This window comes from Carassius carassius, chromosome 35 (genome assembly GCF_963082965.1).
Source record: "Carassius carassius chromosome 35, fCarCar2.1, whole genome shotgun sequence".
In the NCBI taxonomy this organism is placed as follows: Eukaryota; Metazoa; Chordata; class Actinopteri; order Cypriniformes; family Cyprinidae; genus Carassius; species Carassius carassius.
The window spans coordinates 13,910,713-13,928,224 of NC_081789.1; the positions used below are offsets into that span (position 1 = coordinate 13,910,713).

The 17,512-nt window shown below is 35.8% G+C and overlaps 2 protein-coding genes across 3 annotated transcripts in view; one reads left to right on the forward strand and one right to left on the reverse strand.

Annotated features, from left to right (window-relative positions):
- The window catches only part of rttn (rotatin), a 62,331-nt gene extending 59,257 nt beyond the window's left edge, over positions 1 to 3,074 (reverse strand). For both annotated transcript variants that reach the window (XM_059524516.1, XM_059524515.1), the window contains exons 1-4: positions 2,921 to 3,074; positions 1,700 to 1,887; positions 1,243 to 1,438; positions 940 to 1,017 (exon numbers count right to left, since the gene is read on the reverse strand). In XM_059524516.1, coding sequence (XP_059380499.1) covers positions 940 to 1,017; positions 1,243 to 1,438; positions 1,700 to 1,887; positions 2,921 to 2,951 — 493 coding nt within the window. In that variant the 5' untranslated portion in view covers positions 2,952 to 3,074. The remainder of the gene's footprint in view (positions 1 to 939; positions 1,018 to 1,242; positions 1,439 to 1,699; positions 1,888 to 2,920) is intronic.
- A 7,055-nt stretch (positions 3,075 to 10,129) lies between these two features.
- Positions 10,130 to 16,781, forward strand: LOC132116011 (suppressor of cytokine signaling 6). Its single transcript, XM_059524519.1, has 2 exons — positions 10,130 to 10,500; positions 14,967 to 16,781. The coding sequence occupies exon 2, from the start codon at positions 15,098 to 15,100 to the stop codon at positions 16,655 to 16,657; it is 1,560 nt and encodes a 519-aa protein (XP_059380502.1). The 5' UTR covers positions 10,130 to 10,500; positions 14,967 to 15,097; the 3' UTR covers positions 16,658 to 16,781.
- The last annotated feature ends 731 nt before the right edge of the window (positions 16,782 to 17,512 follow it).

Here is a 17,512-nt window from a genome sequence, read left to right on the forward strand (position 1 = left end):
ACAAATTTTCAGTTAATCTTGTTAATTATGTACAATGTGTACAGGTGTTAATTGTCAAACTAAAACATTTGGTTTCATGTTGAACACAACTGTTCTTAAAGATACGTAAATATGTCAGCAACATTGTATAACTAGATAACAGATTCGATTTTGACAAAATCATAAGAATGATATGGGACAGTCTTACAAGCATCGGTTCAAATTATTTGCTTAAACTTCTTCCTTTTTTGTAAATAGAATTAAAAGCCTCTTTTAAAATATACTACCATTTCAACTTTAAAGGTTTGGGGTTAGTAAGATTTATTGTGAAAGAAAATTATATGTTTTTTTTTTCAGTAAAGTTGCATTTAATAATTACTTATTCAATTTATTTAATAAGGATTTATTAAACAAATGCTGCTCCTGTGAACGTTTCTATTCATCAAAAAAAAAAAAATTTCCACAAAAATATAAAGCAGCAATGTTTGCAATGTTTCATCAGGAGTTACGGATGCTGAAAATTCAGCTGTCTTCACATAAATAAACAACATTTTTAAATATTTTATTGTAATTCAACTATAGCAATAATATTTCACAACATTGCCTTTTTAACTATTTGTTTGATTAAATAAATGCAGTCCTGGTGAGAATAAGATGCTTATTTTAAAACCTTTTTGCATATAAAAAAGTTATTTAAATAATAAAAATCCTTTTGACAGAAAAAAAAAAAAAAATTAAATGCTAATAAATAAATAAATTGCATGCAAATCTGCACAATTGCCCCAACCTTGCCAGAACAAAAAAAAATACTTGCTATCAAAGCCTGCCAATTCTTATCAGTGTTGATATTAGATTATTTAACACATACATTCCACAGCGCTCCATTTGACATATTTAATGAGTTTAAGTTCCCGCTAAAAGTTAGTTAACAAAAAGTAATTTGATGTTGATGTCACCTACATGATACTCTGGGGGTGGGAACATCTGTCTGCTTGGGTTTACTGCACTGGAAATACCCCCTAGCCGACGAGTCGTCTTCTGAGAACACAAAAGCTGCTGCAGTTAAAAAGCGAATGAGGCCCAGCACTTTCATGCTCTCCTCTGCCTTGAATCACACAGTCTACTCATGTTCATTCCGGAGCTGTTGTCAGACAGCTATTCAAACAGGACTATGTGGCAACCTTGACATTGGTTATAATGACATCGATATCTACAGTAATCTGCAGAACAGAAGGATATAAAATCAATGTAATGTTTTTATACCTGTCGGCAGCGAGGGAACAGAGTGTGGCTCGTAGGAGGTTGTGGGTGGACAACTAGGCAGGGCCTCTGGGAGGTGGAAGAGCTGATCGAAGATACCGTCTACGATTGTTCGGAGGCGAGGATCCACATTAGGCGAGAGCTGTGTTAGGAATTCGACAGCCCCTACCTCCTGTAGCATCTGGGCTCCCGTTGGGTGCTTTGACATGGAACGGAAACCAAAATTAGATACTACTCAAAACATGCCTTCTAGTAGAATAATCTGCCTGGTTCTTTCTGTGGATGCTGCCATCCACTTGCATTTTTTTCCCCTTCACCATCTGATTGGTAAGGAATAGTGCCACTGCAGGGATGCCCATTAAAACATCACTTCCTGTCATTGACAACATCTCACTAAATACAGCCTGGCAATATAAAGACATTCAAAACATTTTACGTACCTTCTGTGCATTATAATTACCTTGGACAATGCGCCGATCAACTCTAGAACGTCCTCCTGCATTGGAACCTCCGGAAAATTAAACCATTCCAGAAGGAAGACAAACAGCATCCTTTCTTGGACCAGGTCAGGAACGGCGATGAGACCATGATCCAGTTTGCTTCTGATATTTTTAAGAGCCCGAACTCTGATTTCCACTAATGAGTGTCCTAAATAATTTTATATAAAATATAAATTAGATAAATATATACATGTATATAAATAAATGTACATATTTTCAAAATAAATAATGTTTGTGTGTATATTTATAACAGATAATATATATAAAAAGTACACACACACACAAACATATATATTATGTAAACAAAAACTTTTATTTTGGATGCGATTAATCGCAATTAATCATTTGACAGCACTGATATTTTTTCAATACAAATATTTAAACTTTCTTAAAGGGATAGTTTATTTACCCACCCTCCACTCGTTCCAAAACTGTATGAGTGTCTTTTTTCTGTTGAACAGATGGAAAGATATTTTGAAGAATGCTGGATCAGTTGACTGTAAGCACTTATTTCCATAGTATTTTTGTTTTCATACAGTGGAAGCCAACCGTTAACTTTGGTTCAATTGCCAATTTTTTTTTTTAAATATCTTATTTTGTGTTCAACAATTTATTCATACAGGTTTGGAACAACTTGTAAGTAAACAATAGATGTGTTGGTGAACAAGACTTGTTATCTTAAGTCATTGTGTGATACAAGCAAATGTATGATTCAATAATGTTTAGATATAAGTAAAGCAAAACAAGCCAAAACTACTAAGCAAGAAATTTATATTTGCAGCGTATGCATGCATTTTCCTGATACTATAACAAAGATTGCAGTTCAACTACACATGTGTACAAAAGTAAATGTGCAGATTGATAGTTGTTATCATAAACTAAAATCAACAAAGAAAACTTTGTCAGATTCTTTGTGAGTGAGCTGCTATAAAAACGTAGGCGCAACAACGTTATATTCGCCTTTGTATGACATAAGCAAACTAAAGAAATATGTTTTTTGCAAGACACAACAGCAATATAAGCATGACTGGTAATTATGCATAAAAAGACAAATAACAGTTAACGTTAACTGCTCAAAACATACAGCCTCACTTCTGTTTAGCTAATCAGGCTACTTCAAAATCAGCTGTTTGTTGTTTAACGCTCAAAAAGCCGTCTGTCTCTCTTACAAAGCGTCTTACCGATCTTCTTTATGAGTGCTGATAACTCCATAGTTGTTTATCTCTCAGATGGAAAACAAAACGGACTACATTTGCTGTAGATCAACGGCGGTTTTCAGTTAAACGTCACATCCTCTTCATCACTGGCAGCGTCGCGGGTCTGTTTTCAACTAGCGCGCCACTGTCAGGCACTTCCGGTATATGTCAAAGAGCCCGTGCAGATTTGTTTGGGCTTTACAACAGCTTGAAAAAAGCATATGTTTCGCACAATATAAAGAATATAAATCAATTATTGTATTCTGTACATAATTTATCTGAATGAAAGAAAATGTACATTTTAGCATAATAATGCTATTAATTTGTTTAACTTGTTTTTTGTTTTTTTTCGGTATAATGTTGTAGATCACTCAATCCGTTTTTATGTTATTTTTTTTATTTACAACTGGGTCAGTTTTATTAAGCTACTAATGTTTTCAATACCAATTAATACCATTGTAAGATAAAACTGATAGTAACACCTTCACATGGTGAGCCTCAGGGAGTCAAGCTAAATATTATATGACCTATTGTATTTTCTATTCATTTTATATGTGGTTAAAAATGGTTGTGGTTTTTATGCAGTTTTTGCAACCCTGTTACCAAAACTTACTTTCAACAGAACAACTTTTTTGTGTTGAGACATGAGGGTGAGTAAATGGTTTCAGATAAACTGCCCATTTAAACCTAGCTTAATTTTATGTTAACACTTGCATTTTATGTTAATTCTCACAGCAACATTGGATTTGTGCCTTTCTTAATGCTATAAAAAAGTCAAGAGCCACCAAAGTGCACCATGTTTGTTGATTGTGCATATTGATCTCCACAGTTTTAGAGGACTTGATGACCTTCAAGGTATCTTTTATTGATTTCCTGGGTGGCATTTTTGTACTGTGACTCTTTTCACTAGCTAGAAATGTCACTGTTCATTACAACACTGACACCTTTATAAAGCACACTGTTTACACACAATAAATAAATACAGTGAGATGAGTACAGTGATCTGTTTTATTTTCCAAACATTTTTTAGGCATCATTAAAAATCCCATCAACTTTCTAGAAACCTCCGAATAGTATTATACAAAGCTTTACATGATTTTATAGGTTATATTTATGTAGTGACTAAGATTTTCACACTCTGGACGGTGACATATGACAACACAGTAGGATTCTCAAAAGTGATAATTAAAAGACTTCTAGATTTTGATAGATGGCTCAGCAGGCACACATTTTTTACTTGAAAATAGTCTATGGATTATAGGTGACAAAGGACTAAGCTGTGATGTATGATTTTAGAAAGCTGTGATAGATATTAAAATTAATGCTGCACATATATTTATTTTTTCAGTAAAAGACTGCATCACAGGCAGAGCATAACTGGTATTAAAGAAGGTTTATGACATTATAAACATTTCAAATTATATACAAAAAAAAAAAAACATTATAAAGACATTTTAATGTTCCTAAGCACCGTACATACATTGCAATTAGTTAAAGGAATGGTTCACATCCAAATTAAAATTAGCTGAAAATTTACTCATCGTCTTTCCATGCAAGATATAGACTGATGTAGAATTCATCCTATATTGGATTTACCACTACATCACCTGATCATCTGCAGTGAATGGGTGCCATCAGAGTGAGAGCTCAAACAAAAACATCACAAAAATCCACAGTAATACACATGACTGCAGTCTGTCAATTAACATCTTATGAAGTGAAAAGCTTTGTGTTTATAAAAACCAAATCCATCATGAAGACATTTTTAGCTTTAAACAAGTACTCTAATACTGCTTTCTCCAGTGCAAGAGTCATCTCATCTGAATAAGGAGAGAAATATGCACAGGTCAAGCACCATTTACAAGCAAAACCTGTCCAAAACAGTTCTAAACAAATGTGTTGTTGGATTATTATGTGAAAGGACAACAGTGGATGGACTTCTTTTTATTTTTTATTATGGTTATTATTATTATTATTATGGAAAGAAGTGAGTGTTTTAAATTAAAGCTTCTTTCATAGACTGCATGGAGTCATCTGGATTACCTGTGAATTATTGTGATGCTTCATAAACTGTTTGGACTCTGACGGCACCCATTGAATGCAGAGGAGCCACTGGTGAACAAGTGATATAAGTATTCTTATATTCTTATATAAACAGCCTGAAGGTGAGTACATTGTAAGCCAATTTTCATTTTTAGGTGAACTATTCCTGCTACTTCAATCTCTGAAATATAAATCAATTGTATTTGTTAGGATATGTTTATTATTTTATTTTATTGTCCTTGATGAATATCCCAAGATCGTCATCATCAAATAAACGGATGTCTTGTGTATCTGTATTTCTTTATTAATAACAATCTTGAATCAATAACAGCAAGCAAACCATTTTGGGCTGATTTCATAGGACAGGTCTTCTGGATAGCATCGGATGGGTCTTTCACCTCTCTTCCATTCGTCTTTATATCAGAACTAAAGGCCTGTATGTGGCACATGAAATATGATTTAAACAACTAAATGTTCACCATGTGCTCACTGTGATAGACCCTGCTGGTAATCAGCCTAGATCTGAGATCAGTCATTCAAAGCATTCCAGCCTGAGGAAACAGACTGCACCTTCAGATGAATGTGTCCTGGGTTCGCTATGATTCATCACCTCCTCTGGTACACTGAAGCCTCACTGTCCAAATCACTCTATTTTTCTAAAACACCACAGTGCTGTGGTCTCCTCCCTGAGCGGTCTGACTGGTTGATATGACTCTCAGCACAACCCTGACCTGAAGACCTTTGGACTGATTTCCCTGTTTTATTTTCCACATGGCTGTCTCTTTCTGATATGCGAACCTGTGTTACGGAGGGGATCGCGCTGCATCTTTTCCTACTGTGTGATAAAGTGCTTGGTTGATGAACCAAATCTATCGCCCTGGCTTGCACCCATGCTCCTGCTCGGACTCATCATGAATATTCCGCACTAAGAGTCCAATATGCAACATAACCCAAACACATTTGATATCGCAAAGACGAGGTACACACTCCGATTTCTTATTTGGTTATTTTGAAACTCTTTTGACTTTCTAGTCTAGGGGGTATCTGGAAAAATGCAGATTTTGCTTTGTTCAAGTCACCATGAAATTGGACATTTCATATTTTTTTATGGAATATAACAGGGTTTGTTATAGACAATTTATCTGTGTACATCTTTTTTTTATTATTCAGAAACATTAACCACCCCACCCCCCCACCAGCATCCTGTCACTCACATGAAATCACAGCAATCAGCAAACAACAATCCAGTTAATTCCTATATGGCCTTTTATAATGGGGTTTTTCAATTTATGAGTAAAATAAAGCCTGTGGCAAACATGGCTTGAGAGTGCTTGGACCTAACATAAACTACATAAACTACACACAGTCACTCCTCAAACTGTCTTGTCTAGCTACTTATTAAAAATATATGTTTTCAAATATAAACATGACTGCTTCAAAATTTGTTTTCGGTATATTCGTCACAATAGATAAGTAAAGATATTTGAAGAACATATTCACCCTGAGTCATTCCCTTGCTTACCAATGGATGCTCTATAGTGAATGGGTGCTATCAGAATATCTAAAATAAATATATTATTAGAGAAATGCCGGTATCAGACTTTCCTGTTGCGATTAATTGCTAATGCTTTTATCGCGGTATACGGTATTATCACAATAATGAAATTAAGTTTCACAAAAAGTTGCCATAAAACAGTATAACAGGTTTAAAAACGTTTTTCTTATAACAGAAATAACTGAATATTTAAATACAATAAAGGAATACAGAAAAATATATAAAATTAAAAGTTTTACACTAAACGGATTAAAGTGCAAAAGAACCATAAAGACCATTAGGTATCACTTTAAGACCTCATTAGTTAACTATTCACAATGAACAATAGCTACAAGTCTTAGTTCATGTTAGCTCATTAAATAACACAGTTGCAACTTTCAGTTTTAACAGCATGTTATTAAATATTGCAATGCCTAAGATTGATGAATGTTCAGAAGAATTTTTCATTTGCGGTTTGTTAACTAATGAATTAACTAATGTTAACTAATGAAGCCCTAATGTAAAATATGAACGAACAATAAAGAATCATATATATATATATATATATATATATATATATATATATATATATATATATATATATATATATGGGGCGGGAAGGGAGGAACTGTCTCTTCAAAAAATTGGATGACAAAATAACCGATACTTAAGTCGCACATATTACTAATTATGGCATTCAAAGTATAAAAGTCACTTGTTTTTATAAAGTAACACTGTCCAACAGTAACAGCTACAGGTAAAGTTACAGCGGAGACTTACCTCCCTTCAGTCCATAGACTTACAACAGAGACCCCTTATTGAGAATGAATGGGGAAAAGTCACGTGAGAGGAGGCAATGCCTCCACTGCCCTATGATTGAATGGTCGCCATGATTTTGCCAAGACATGTTCCTGGATCAACATCTTTTGATGATCCTCGATCAACATTATTGTACGAATATATAGACTTAACCCAATCCCTACCTCTAAACCTAACCCTACCCATAATTTATTCCTAAAATCAGTTTGAAATGATAGCTGATTAATGAGGGTGTAGAAGCACCTATCCCTGATTGTAAGCCTAAAACAGATATTTTCTGAAAAGTTATATCTCAATTCTGACAGGTTGATTGGAATTTTGTTCCAGGATCAACAAGGATGTTAATCCAGGAATATGTTGTACTTGGTGAAATCCCGATCAACATAATGGGATATGATCAGTTATGATTGAATGTGATTGGTTCGTGTGATAAATCCCGCCTCTTGTTTTAATGCGAGCTCTTGGCTGAATGAAGAACATTATAGTATTATTGACTAATTATAAAGAAAGTAAATAACTCTCCTGCTTAGTTACCACTACATTGTGTCACATCAAAATAAAAATTGAAATGGTCAGAAAACGTGATGATTGCATCAGTTTTTAGACATTACAGACACTAATTCAAACTGTTTACACAACATCCAGTGTTCTTCAAAGCACATTTACACCCAAATGACCAAAAAAGCATCAGCTCAGTGGCAATGAGCAAACCATGTTTTACATGCTTAAATAAATATTATTGGTATTTTCTTTGCAAACGTTAATTACATTCAGGTCGAGTTGTATATGGCTGACGCATTACATTCAGTGTGGCTCCAGCTGTTTCAGGTGTAATTAATGCAAACTCTCTCAGACTCTTTAAGGACTCTCCATGTGGAGCGAGCAGAGGTTTTGAAGGACTAGCTTGCTGATCGCCTCTCCTGCATGTTAATGCATCCAGAACATGCACTTGTTAACTTGAAAGGAAAAGAGGGCATACGCTAAAGAGGTAAACATGATCAATCCAATAAATGACCCCTGACCAGAGAGCAAGAGCCGCTCTAGCCAAGTAATCTCAGACAACAAAAACCCAAGTGGTCCCACTGGTACCATCACTGTCTGACATGTCTGTAATACATGTCTTCCGCTCCACTGCAAGTGTTGAAGATATTAGGGTGGGCACCGAGGGACCTCTGACAACCGCCCCCCTAGCGAAAACAGTCAAGCTGAAGGACTAAATCAATGTGAGAGATGCTGCAGACATATTGTGCAAATAATTTCTGGCTCATGCAGCTTTCATGCAAGATAGGAAGAAACATATGTGATATGACAAATGATAATCTCCTGATTTAAAAGGCAGAAAAAGCATGCAATGTAAAGAAACCCTGTTTATCTTTAAAGATTCTGGTTTGTCTTCTAGAAACCCTTTATAAGCATGACTGTGCTCTTTTAACGAATCAGGTTGTCTCCTCCTCTCTGGGTATAATGTGGTTCAGCTTGATAAGCTCTAATAGGGGCATGTAATTAGACTCTTTGCATAGAGGCTGTCTCTGCACAAAGAGCTCCGGCAGGTTCACCACCGCATTTTATTAACTTGACAGTTTAACTTTAAGAGTGGGGAAAAAAAAAACATCATCTCAGAGTAAGGCTCAAATTAGCCCAACAGCAGTAAACACAATTACCCACTTTAAAACAATACTGACACTAATTAGACCACCAATGAATTACTTTAAAGTTCATGCTTTATCTCAAATAACACCGTAGCACTTAGAAAAAAAAAAAAAAGATAGCGACCTGACAAATTATTCGTAAATTAAATTTGTTTCAAAAAATAATATAAATATATGTATGTCTTTATCTGTGTTTGTTTTCCTTATTAAGCATATTTAATATCCACTATTATTTCAGAATATAAAGATACTGATGTGAAATAAAAGACTGTGCTGAACTGAGAGTTTAATAACTTTTAATAATAATAATAATAATAATAATAATAATAATAATAATAATAATAATGATGATGATGATGATGATGATGATGATATAATATTATCAGGTTAAACTGCAACTATCTAATCTATCCGTCTATCTGTCTACATCTATGTATGTACGCATATATACAAATCTGACACTCATTAAAAATCAACTCAAGAAAAATCTGAAAATGTTTTGCCTTCAGTATAAATAAATTTGACTAAAAAATTAGTAGTAATTCAAATTAATAAATTATAGATGAAGGGAAAAAACGGATCAACATTTGACAAAATCCTATGTGATTTGAAGCAGATTTCTACAATGAATGAATGAAAAACACTCTGACACCCTCCTCTTGCATATTTCATGTAATAGGCTACATAAATAACACTTTTCTTTTCATATCACTCTTTTTCAATATTAAATATTATCTTGCATTCAAAGTCTCAAACCTTGTCAAGTAATATTATGTGATGGCTTGCACAAAGTAAAATAAAATAACCAACCTTGACAACCTTTCCCATTATACATAAATAATATATCTCATATTTCTAATAATATAGTTTAATAATAACTGAACATATGATAAATAATATATTATTAAGATATATAGTATATATATATATATATATATTTATATATATATATATATATATATATATATATATATATATATATATATATATATATATATATATATATATATCGGTTTGCTGTCCAACATTTGTGAATTTAACTATTTATATTGCTTATTTCACGAATGAATAAATGAATGAATCCCAGTCCAGACTTCCTCATCCCTCTTGTTATCCTTTAAGAGTCTTTTCCCATAATGCAACAGTCAACAAAGGAAGAGGGAGATTAACGAACTGTAGCCAAAGTGGCTAGCTAGCACAAAAAAGGGGAAGAGAGAAATGGGGCTGTCATGAAACTTTAAGGAATGTTTCTGTCATCAAACTGGCAAATACAGCTGAGGAATATCAGCCTCGGCTTTTCGCGTGCATGAGATGATGACAGACCACGAGCAGTGGGTGTTTATGTAGTTAAGCAGCTCTTGTTCGTGCGAGGGAGCTGTTACTGGATTAGCTTAGCAGCTAGCAGTCTATTATTAGCACGCTAATGCTAAATGCAACCCTCGTCGTCAGATTTACATACACGTTCGACCCAGATCCATCTTTCTGAAGCAGGAAATGGGGATTAAACCCTTTTTAAAGTGGTAAGTGGACATAATTTGTTTTATGTACCTTAATATTTACACTGTCTCTATTTGTATCGAACACGATGAAGGTCCCGTTGCCTGCTAGCTAAGTCGGCTCATTGGCCTGTTCATTTTGCGAGACAAAGTTACAGAGTTTGATCTGACCGTAAAAACTGAAAAATACATTTTAATTGATTATTATTTACATTTTTTAGTCCCGTGTTGCTTTATGGTTATTGAGTTAATGTTAGATACAGTCGTATCGTAAGCAAGCTAAATGTTTATATAAAGTAGGTATGCTGACAAAATTTTTAAACACCCCATAGCTCAAAATGGATCACATGACTAGACAGGGCTGAAAATTCCCTTTACAATGATATATGGATTGTAAGAATCAGTTGAGGATTGAGAAAGTTATGATATTTATAATATCGGGATTAGATTAAAATAATGTAGTACATTAACTACAATAGAAGACATGTGACCGAAAATGCTTATTTTTCACATGTTTTTGCTTGTATCTTCCTCATTTTATCAGATATTTGAATAAAATTTTAACAGAAGGTAGAATTTTGTTAACTCTTTCAAATGACATCATGAACATTAACTGTTTTAGTTGGAATCGGCATCAGACCCATGGTACCACACCGAAAACAGTTCAAATTAATAAGCGTTCATTCATATTCATGAACATTTATTTTAGAATACAAGCAAAGACAACTTTACACACCACTATTTAAGGTGTAAATTTTGACAAAACACATATTGTAAGTGAGGTCTGAGTCTCAAGGTTCCAAATTTTGTGACAGAAGTGATATTTGGACAGAAATGTATTAATTTGTTATGGCAGAATGAATACAATTAAATTCAATGGAATGTATGGCACCCGGTGGCTTTTTTTGGCATTACGCCTAAACAAAATTTCATGGGAACTTCAATTTTTAAGATATCAACTTCAAATTTGGAACACAACTTGGTTAGATATTTAGCTTTGATTTTATAGTAATTTTAGAGTAAAACATATTTTGTAAAATATATATTTTATTAAAAAGAAAAATATTAATTACAATATATTTGATTTATTGTAAGTTTAAACTTCCATACCTTTTTCATATTTTTATTTATTGAAGTGCTATTCAGCAATAATCTGCTGAGTGTTATCTTTAAAACAAGACCAAATTTAGGTTTATATACCAAAACATTCTTGAATTACAACCATTTAAGTTTGAATAGTGTATTTTATTGTCAATTCTCAAAAAGGGGGGTGACAGCTAAGGGGTTAATTGTGAATTCATATTTATACATGCTGAAATTGCAAATATACATTCATATTCATTCTTTTTTTTTTCTTACTAACAATGAATGATCGGTACAACAAATATACATGTTATCTGGTTGACTGGTTGATCACTGGTTATTGACAGGCTACTGTACAACCAAGTCATCCAAGATGACATCTGCTACTATTGCATAGATGGACACATCAGTGTCATGTGCATCACATTCATACCCTTCCCCGCTCATGGCCCAATAGCCAACAGTGTAGGTTTTCTTTTTAGCATGGAAGGTTTCAATTTTCCCATTGAAAATGACTCTGTTGCCACCCAACAGAGTGTTGTGTTACGTTTCACTTTTGAAGAATCATCAACACATATGAGTGAGGGACAAAAAGGCTATTTTGTTAGCATATTTAATTTACTAGTTACAGGCTAGTCCTCAGTAATGTAATTCGAAGTGTTGTAAACTATTACTAATAAATGTCAGGAAAACCATGAGATAAACTACATAGCATCAGTAATTATTTCATGGAAAACACGGTGAGAATGGGTTAAAAATCGAGACAATGTTTTTTTTTTTTTTTTTTTGAATGACGCCTGCAGTGCATCTGACAGGACGTTCGCTAATCTACCCACCACAAATGTGACTACCAAATTTCCGCGATTTATTTAAATACATTCTCCTCCATGGATTTCGATGAAATTTCGTCAGTAGCAAGATAAAAGGTATATATTCAAGTCCACCTACCTTTCATTCACGTCCAAAGCTTAGATGAAGCCCGCCGACCGGTTGAATGCCACTCAAAGTTTCCGAGAGTTGTGGTGAACTGAAAACACCTCAGGGCTGAAAGCTGTAACTGTCTAGGCTTCCCGGGGGTTGTACATGACGTAGTTACTGTCGTATTCAGTGAAAACATACTCTCACCAGGCGGCGAGAAGTGGATATTACATGACACACATATTAACAGTAACACGCAGTTTGTCACAAATTATTGAGACAGAATGTTCGGCGCGCGCGGTTGCTATGTCAACATACCTATATAAAGGCCTGTGTCAGTTCTGCAGTAAACTGCTCTTTTTGAACATCATGAACAATTATACGTAACTTTAAATAACGTTACATTCAAAAGCTATAATTTTTGGTATTAATTTGTGTCAAGTACGTGTTTGTAAATTTATCTATTGGTTTTATGTCAACACGTTATTTATAATACCCTGGTTATCCTTCGTGATTGCACATCATGTTGATTTAAGGATAGTACAATTCAAGTCAAACAATAAACATCAAATGTCAGATCTGACAGTTTTGTAACATTATATATCATATTGACCCGTGTCAATAATATGATGTTACACGTTTGAAATGTTCACATGGACTCATCTGACTGCCTAACCAGACCTCAAATATTTTTTTAAAGTAAGTTAAATGTGTTAAAAGTGTGAACCAGTAGTAAACAAGTACTAACTGTGTTTTTGTGAATATAAACATTATTAATAAATGTTTTTTTGTGGAATTGGCTTTTCAAACTGGATTAGGGCTGAAACGATTCCTCGAGTACCGTATCTTTCGGACTATAAGTCGCATCAGTCCAAAAATAGGTCATGATGAGGAAAAAACATGTATAAGTCGCATTTATTTAGAACCAAGAGAAAACATTACCGTCTCCAGCCGCGAGAGGGCGCTGCGTCGGAAATCGCATACTGCAAGGAGTCAGCAGTGTTTTGATTTGAGGGCGCGGGCAAACGTAAAGAGAACGTCGTGGCGTGTTTCCATTGCAAGATAGAGCTTGCATACCACAACGCCCTATGATTTCCACTATGCAGAAAACGCGGAGGAAATCGCGAAATCCAGTCAAAAAAACGGAATTTACAGTTTAACGCGGAATGGCATGGAATTTGCCAAATTTTGAATGAATTAATCAAAAGAAGGTCATTGCACTTACATCAAATCACGATATGGACTAATATCTCTAAATATTAAGCTGGAACAGTCTATTTAAATATAAATCCTGCATGTTCTGCGTGTCTCTGTTAATGAATGGAGCAGAAGCGCGTCTTCCTTTATTAACACACACTGAAGCGCGCGTGACGCTCGCGGTAATTTATGCGTCTGCTGTCTCACTAAATAAGGACGTGAACACATGAACAACATCTCCAGAACTGCTCTGACAGTCACTTCATGATCATTTGACCATTTGATTTAAGTAGAACTAACGTCACATCACATACACAGAACTGTAAAGGTACGTCAACCCGTCAAAATAAGTCCAGTGTCCTGACATTTTATCCTACCCGTCAGATTTTCAATATCGTGTCAATATAATTAAGCAAAAACACATTTTATCCGATTACTCGATTAATCAATGGAATTTTTGGTAGAATACTCGATTACTAAAATATTTGATAGCTATAGCCTTAAACTGGATACATTAAAAACTAGGTTATCAATGGTTATCTAGTTAAATGTAGATATTTGTAGATATTTGTTGTTTGGTTCTCATGGTCATAGAAATTATACAATTAGCAGATAATATTGTAATCAATTTTCAGGTCTTTTGAGAAAGAAAGAAACTGAAAATATAAAGATGTGAAATAAAAAGGAAGTAAACATTAACCACCAGTGTACTCAATAATCTGGAATGGGAATCACATTTCTCAAATCAAAGCAATGCTCATTTTACATACAATGCACAGTGAATGTGACAAATATGACAGCAGGAAACTAGATTTATCTCAGCATAGTGTAAAGTTGCTCACTAAATAAGTCAAGTGCCAGCTGATCTCTTCTGTCCACATTTCACACAGCTTGGATCGTTCGCACAAACAAACCATCACACACAGACAAACATACATTTTTATACACAATGCAATACACTCTTAACTGGATTTAACCAAATTTGCGAGGTTTATGGTCCTAATGCAGATTTTCTGAATGTCAGCAGATTTAAAACATATGCCAAAAAGCATTGTAGCATTTGCTTGTGACCTAATGAAGATGGAAAATGGGAATCCTATGTGTCTGAACTTTGGCTGTGGTCAAAATACAAGTCCCATTCTTGACATCTATCAGCCACACATGAAAAAAAATCCAAATACTGGCTGATATATCAGCTGACTTAAAGTCATGATAAATCAAAAAGATTAAGAACTCCTGTTTGCTTTTGGTTACTTCACTTTTTATATGATGTCTTCTCTCTCATTTTGCAGACGATGAAGGCTTTGGCGTTCACATGATTGACATTTCCCAGTCACATGGCCAGACTCTTTGGTTAGCATCCTTTGGTCAGCAGATAGGAATGTCCCATGCTGACTGACTGTACCTGACTGGGTGTACAAGGATGAAGAAGATCAGTCTGAAGACGATCAGAAAGTCACTTAACATAAAGGGCAAAGAAGATGGGGATTTCGTCATGCTCCAGCAGCCATCATTAGCGGCCGAGTTCACCAAGGATGACTCTCTCTTTGGAGGCTGTTACACCAAAGGGCTGGTAGGTTGCGATCTTAATGGGGAGGATGAGAAGGGTCATAAGAGCCGATCGAAGAGTGAAAGTCTTATGGGCACTCTAAAGAGGAGATTGTCTACCAAACAGAAAGCGAAAGTCAAAGGAGGCTCCACCTCGGTGGGCTCTGGAGATGATGATGACACATTCTCTTCCTCGTCAGTCCCGATAAGCTTTAATGAAGTCAAAGCCCAGCGGCCCTTAAGATCCTCGTCCCTCCGAAGCCATCATTACAGCCCTTCTCCATGGCCTTTCCGCCCAGTTGTCTCTGAAGAGGCTTGCATCAAGATGGAGGTGAAAGTCAAAGCTATGGTCCACTCCCCCAATCCCAGTCCCTCCATCAATGGCATCAGAAAGGAGTTCCATGACATCCAGTTAGAAGGTTTGTTCCAGGATCAGAACGAGTCTCTGAAGGACATGGATACTCAGAGTGGCAACTTGCATTTGAACATTGAGGATCACGTGCCTATTGGACTCACACCTCAGGACTACATCCAGTACACAATGCCTTTAGATGAGGGAATGTACCCAGATTCGTCTCAGTCCTTCTGTTTGGATGGTCCCTTGCCAATGGAAGTGGTCGATCAGGTCGTGGATCAGGGCCTGGATGACCATGATCTCATGCCATCGGACATTCTCATGGAGCAGGCGGTGAACGGACACCTTCCTGGTACTCCAGCGATGGTCCTTTCCAACTCAAGAGCTGACACACCTTTATTTTCTCCCTCCATGTCACCTCTTTCCAACAACGATATTCCAAGGACCCTCTCGGGATTCAGTGGTGCAGACTCTCATGTTGTTGAGAGAGTGAGGCACCACCTGAACTTTGACCCCAGTTCTGCTCCCGGTGTTAGCAGGGTGTACGATTCTTTCCAAAGCAGTGGACCCATGGTTGTAACGAGCCTTACGGAGGAACTTAAAAAACTGGCCAAGCAGGGTTGGTACTGGGGACCTATAACTCGATGGGAGGCTGAGGAGAAGCTCATCAACCTTCCAGACGGCTCGTTTTTAGTGAGGGACAGTTCAGACGATCGCTATCTCCTGAGCCTGAGCTTTCGGTCACAGGGGAAGACGCTTCACACCAGGATCGAACATTCGAATGGCAGATTCAGCTTTTACGAGCAGCCCGACGTAGAAGGTCACACTTCCATCGTAGATCTCATCGAGCACTCTATAAAAGACTCTGAAAACGGCGCGTTCTGTTACTCCAGATCCCGTCTGCCGGGGTCTGCCACGTACCCCGTTCGCTTGACCAATCCCGTCTCGCGGTTCATGCAAGTCCGTTCCCTGCAGTATCTTTGCCGCTTTGTCATCCGACAGTACACGCGGATAGATTTGATTCAGAAACTGCCTTTACCAAACAAAATGAAAGATTATTTGCAGGAGAAGCACTACTGAATGGACTATATAGTGGGATATGGTAGTAAATTGCACTTTTTGTTGAATGGCGCATTCTTAAAACAGTTTACATACATGGAGGTCAGGTGATCAGTTGCGTAGGTTGACTATCCGATCTTCCCACTGATAAATGTGGTTAATTTGTTGTTGCTTAGATTCAGTGTTTTACATTTTGCAGGTCTTTTCGGAGCAATGTGGTAAGTCTAGAAAACCATTTAGGATTGGAATGCCATGCCTAATACACATATTGATTATTTGAATATGTTTTACAGTAATGCTAATACTCTTATCATAGCTTGGATTTGAGGATTGGATGTTGCGTTAATGTGCTTCATTCATCATAAATTTTGCTGTAGCGAAAAGGTGGGGTCACATTTGCAAAATTTCGGCAATTGTTTTTAGCAAAAGAGGTCTGTTTTCAGTAGTGAAGCACAGCTAACATAGAAATCACTTTCAAACAAGCATCTTTCTGTTGGACAGTGTGGCGAATCTATTGCGAAATCTGTGTGAGGAAATCTTTCGCAATTCCCAGTCGTGTCAATTCCTATTGAAATGACTGGGTTTTCAAAAATTCACTGAACAATGATGAATGTGATCGCACCTTTACAGCAAATTTGCTTTTCTCTGGAAATATGATGTCAGCCATGTTTTTGGCATGTTTTGATAGTTTTCCTTCTACAAATCGGTACTTTTAATGAAACTTGCCAATATGCTGGATGACTGAATTTTGGTTGAATACAGTTATCATGTCAAATTACAAATGATTAAATGTAAATGTAAATGAGTGCGTCAGTCCGATATACAACTTTTGTAAGAGATGAAGTATTTATTTGGGATTAATGTTCTACATTTATT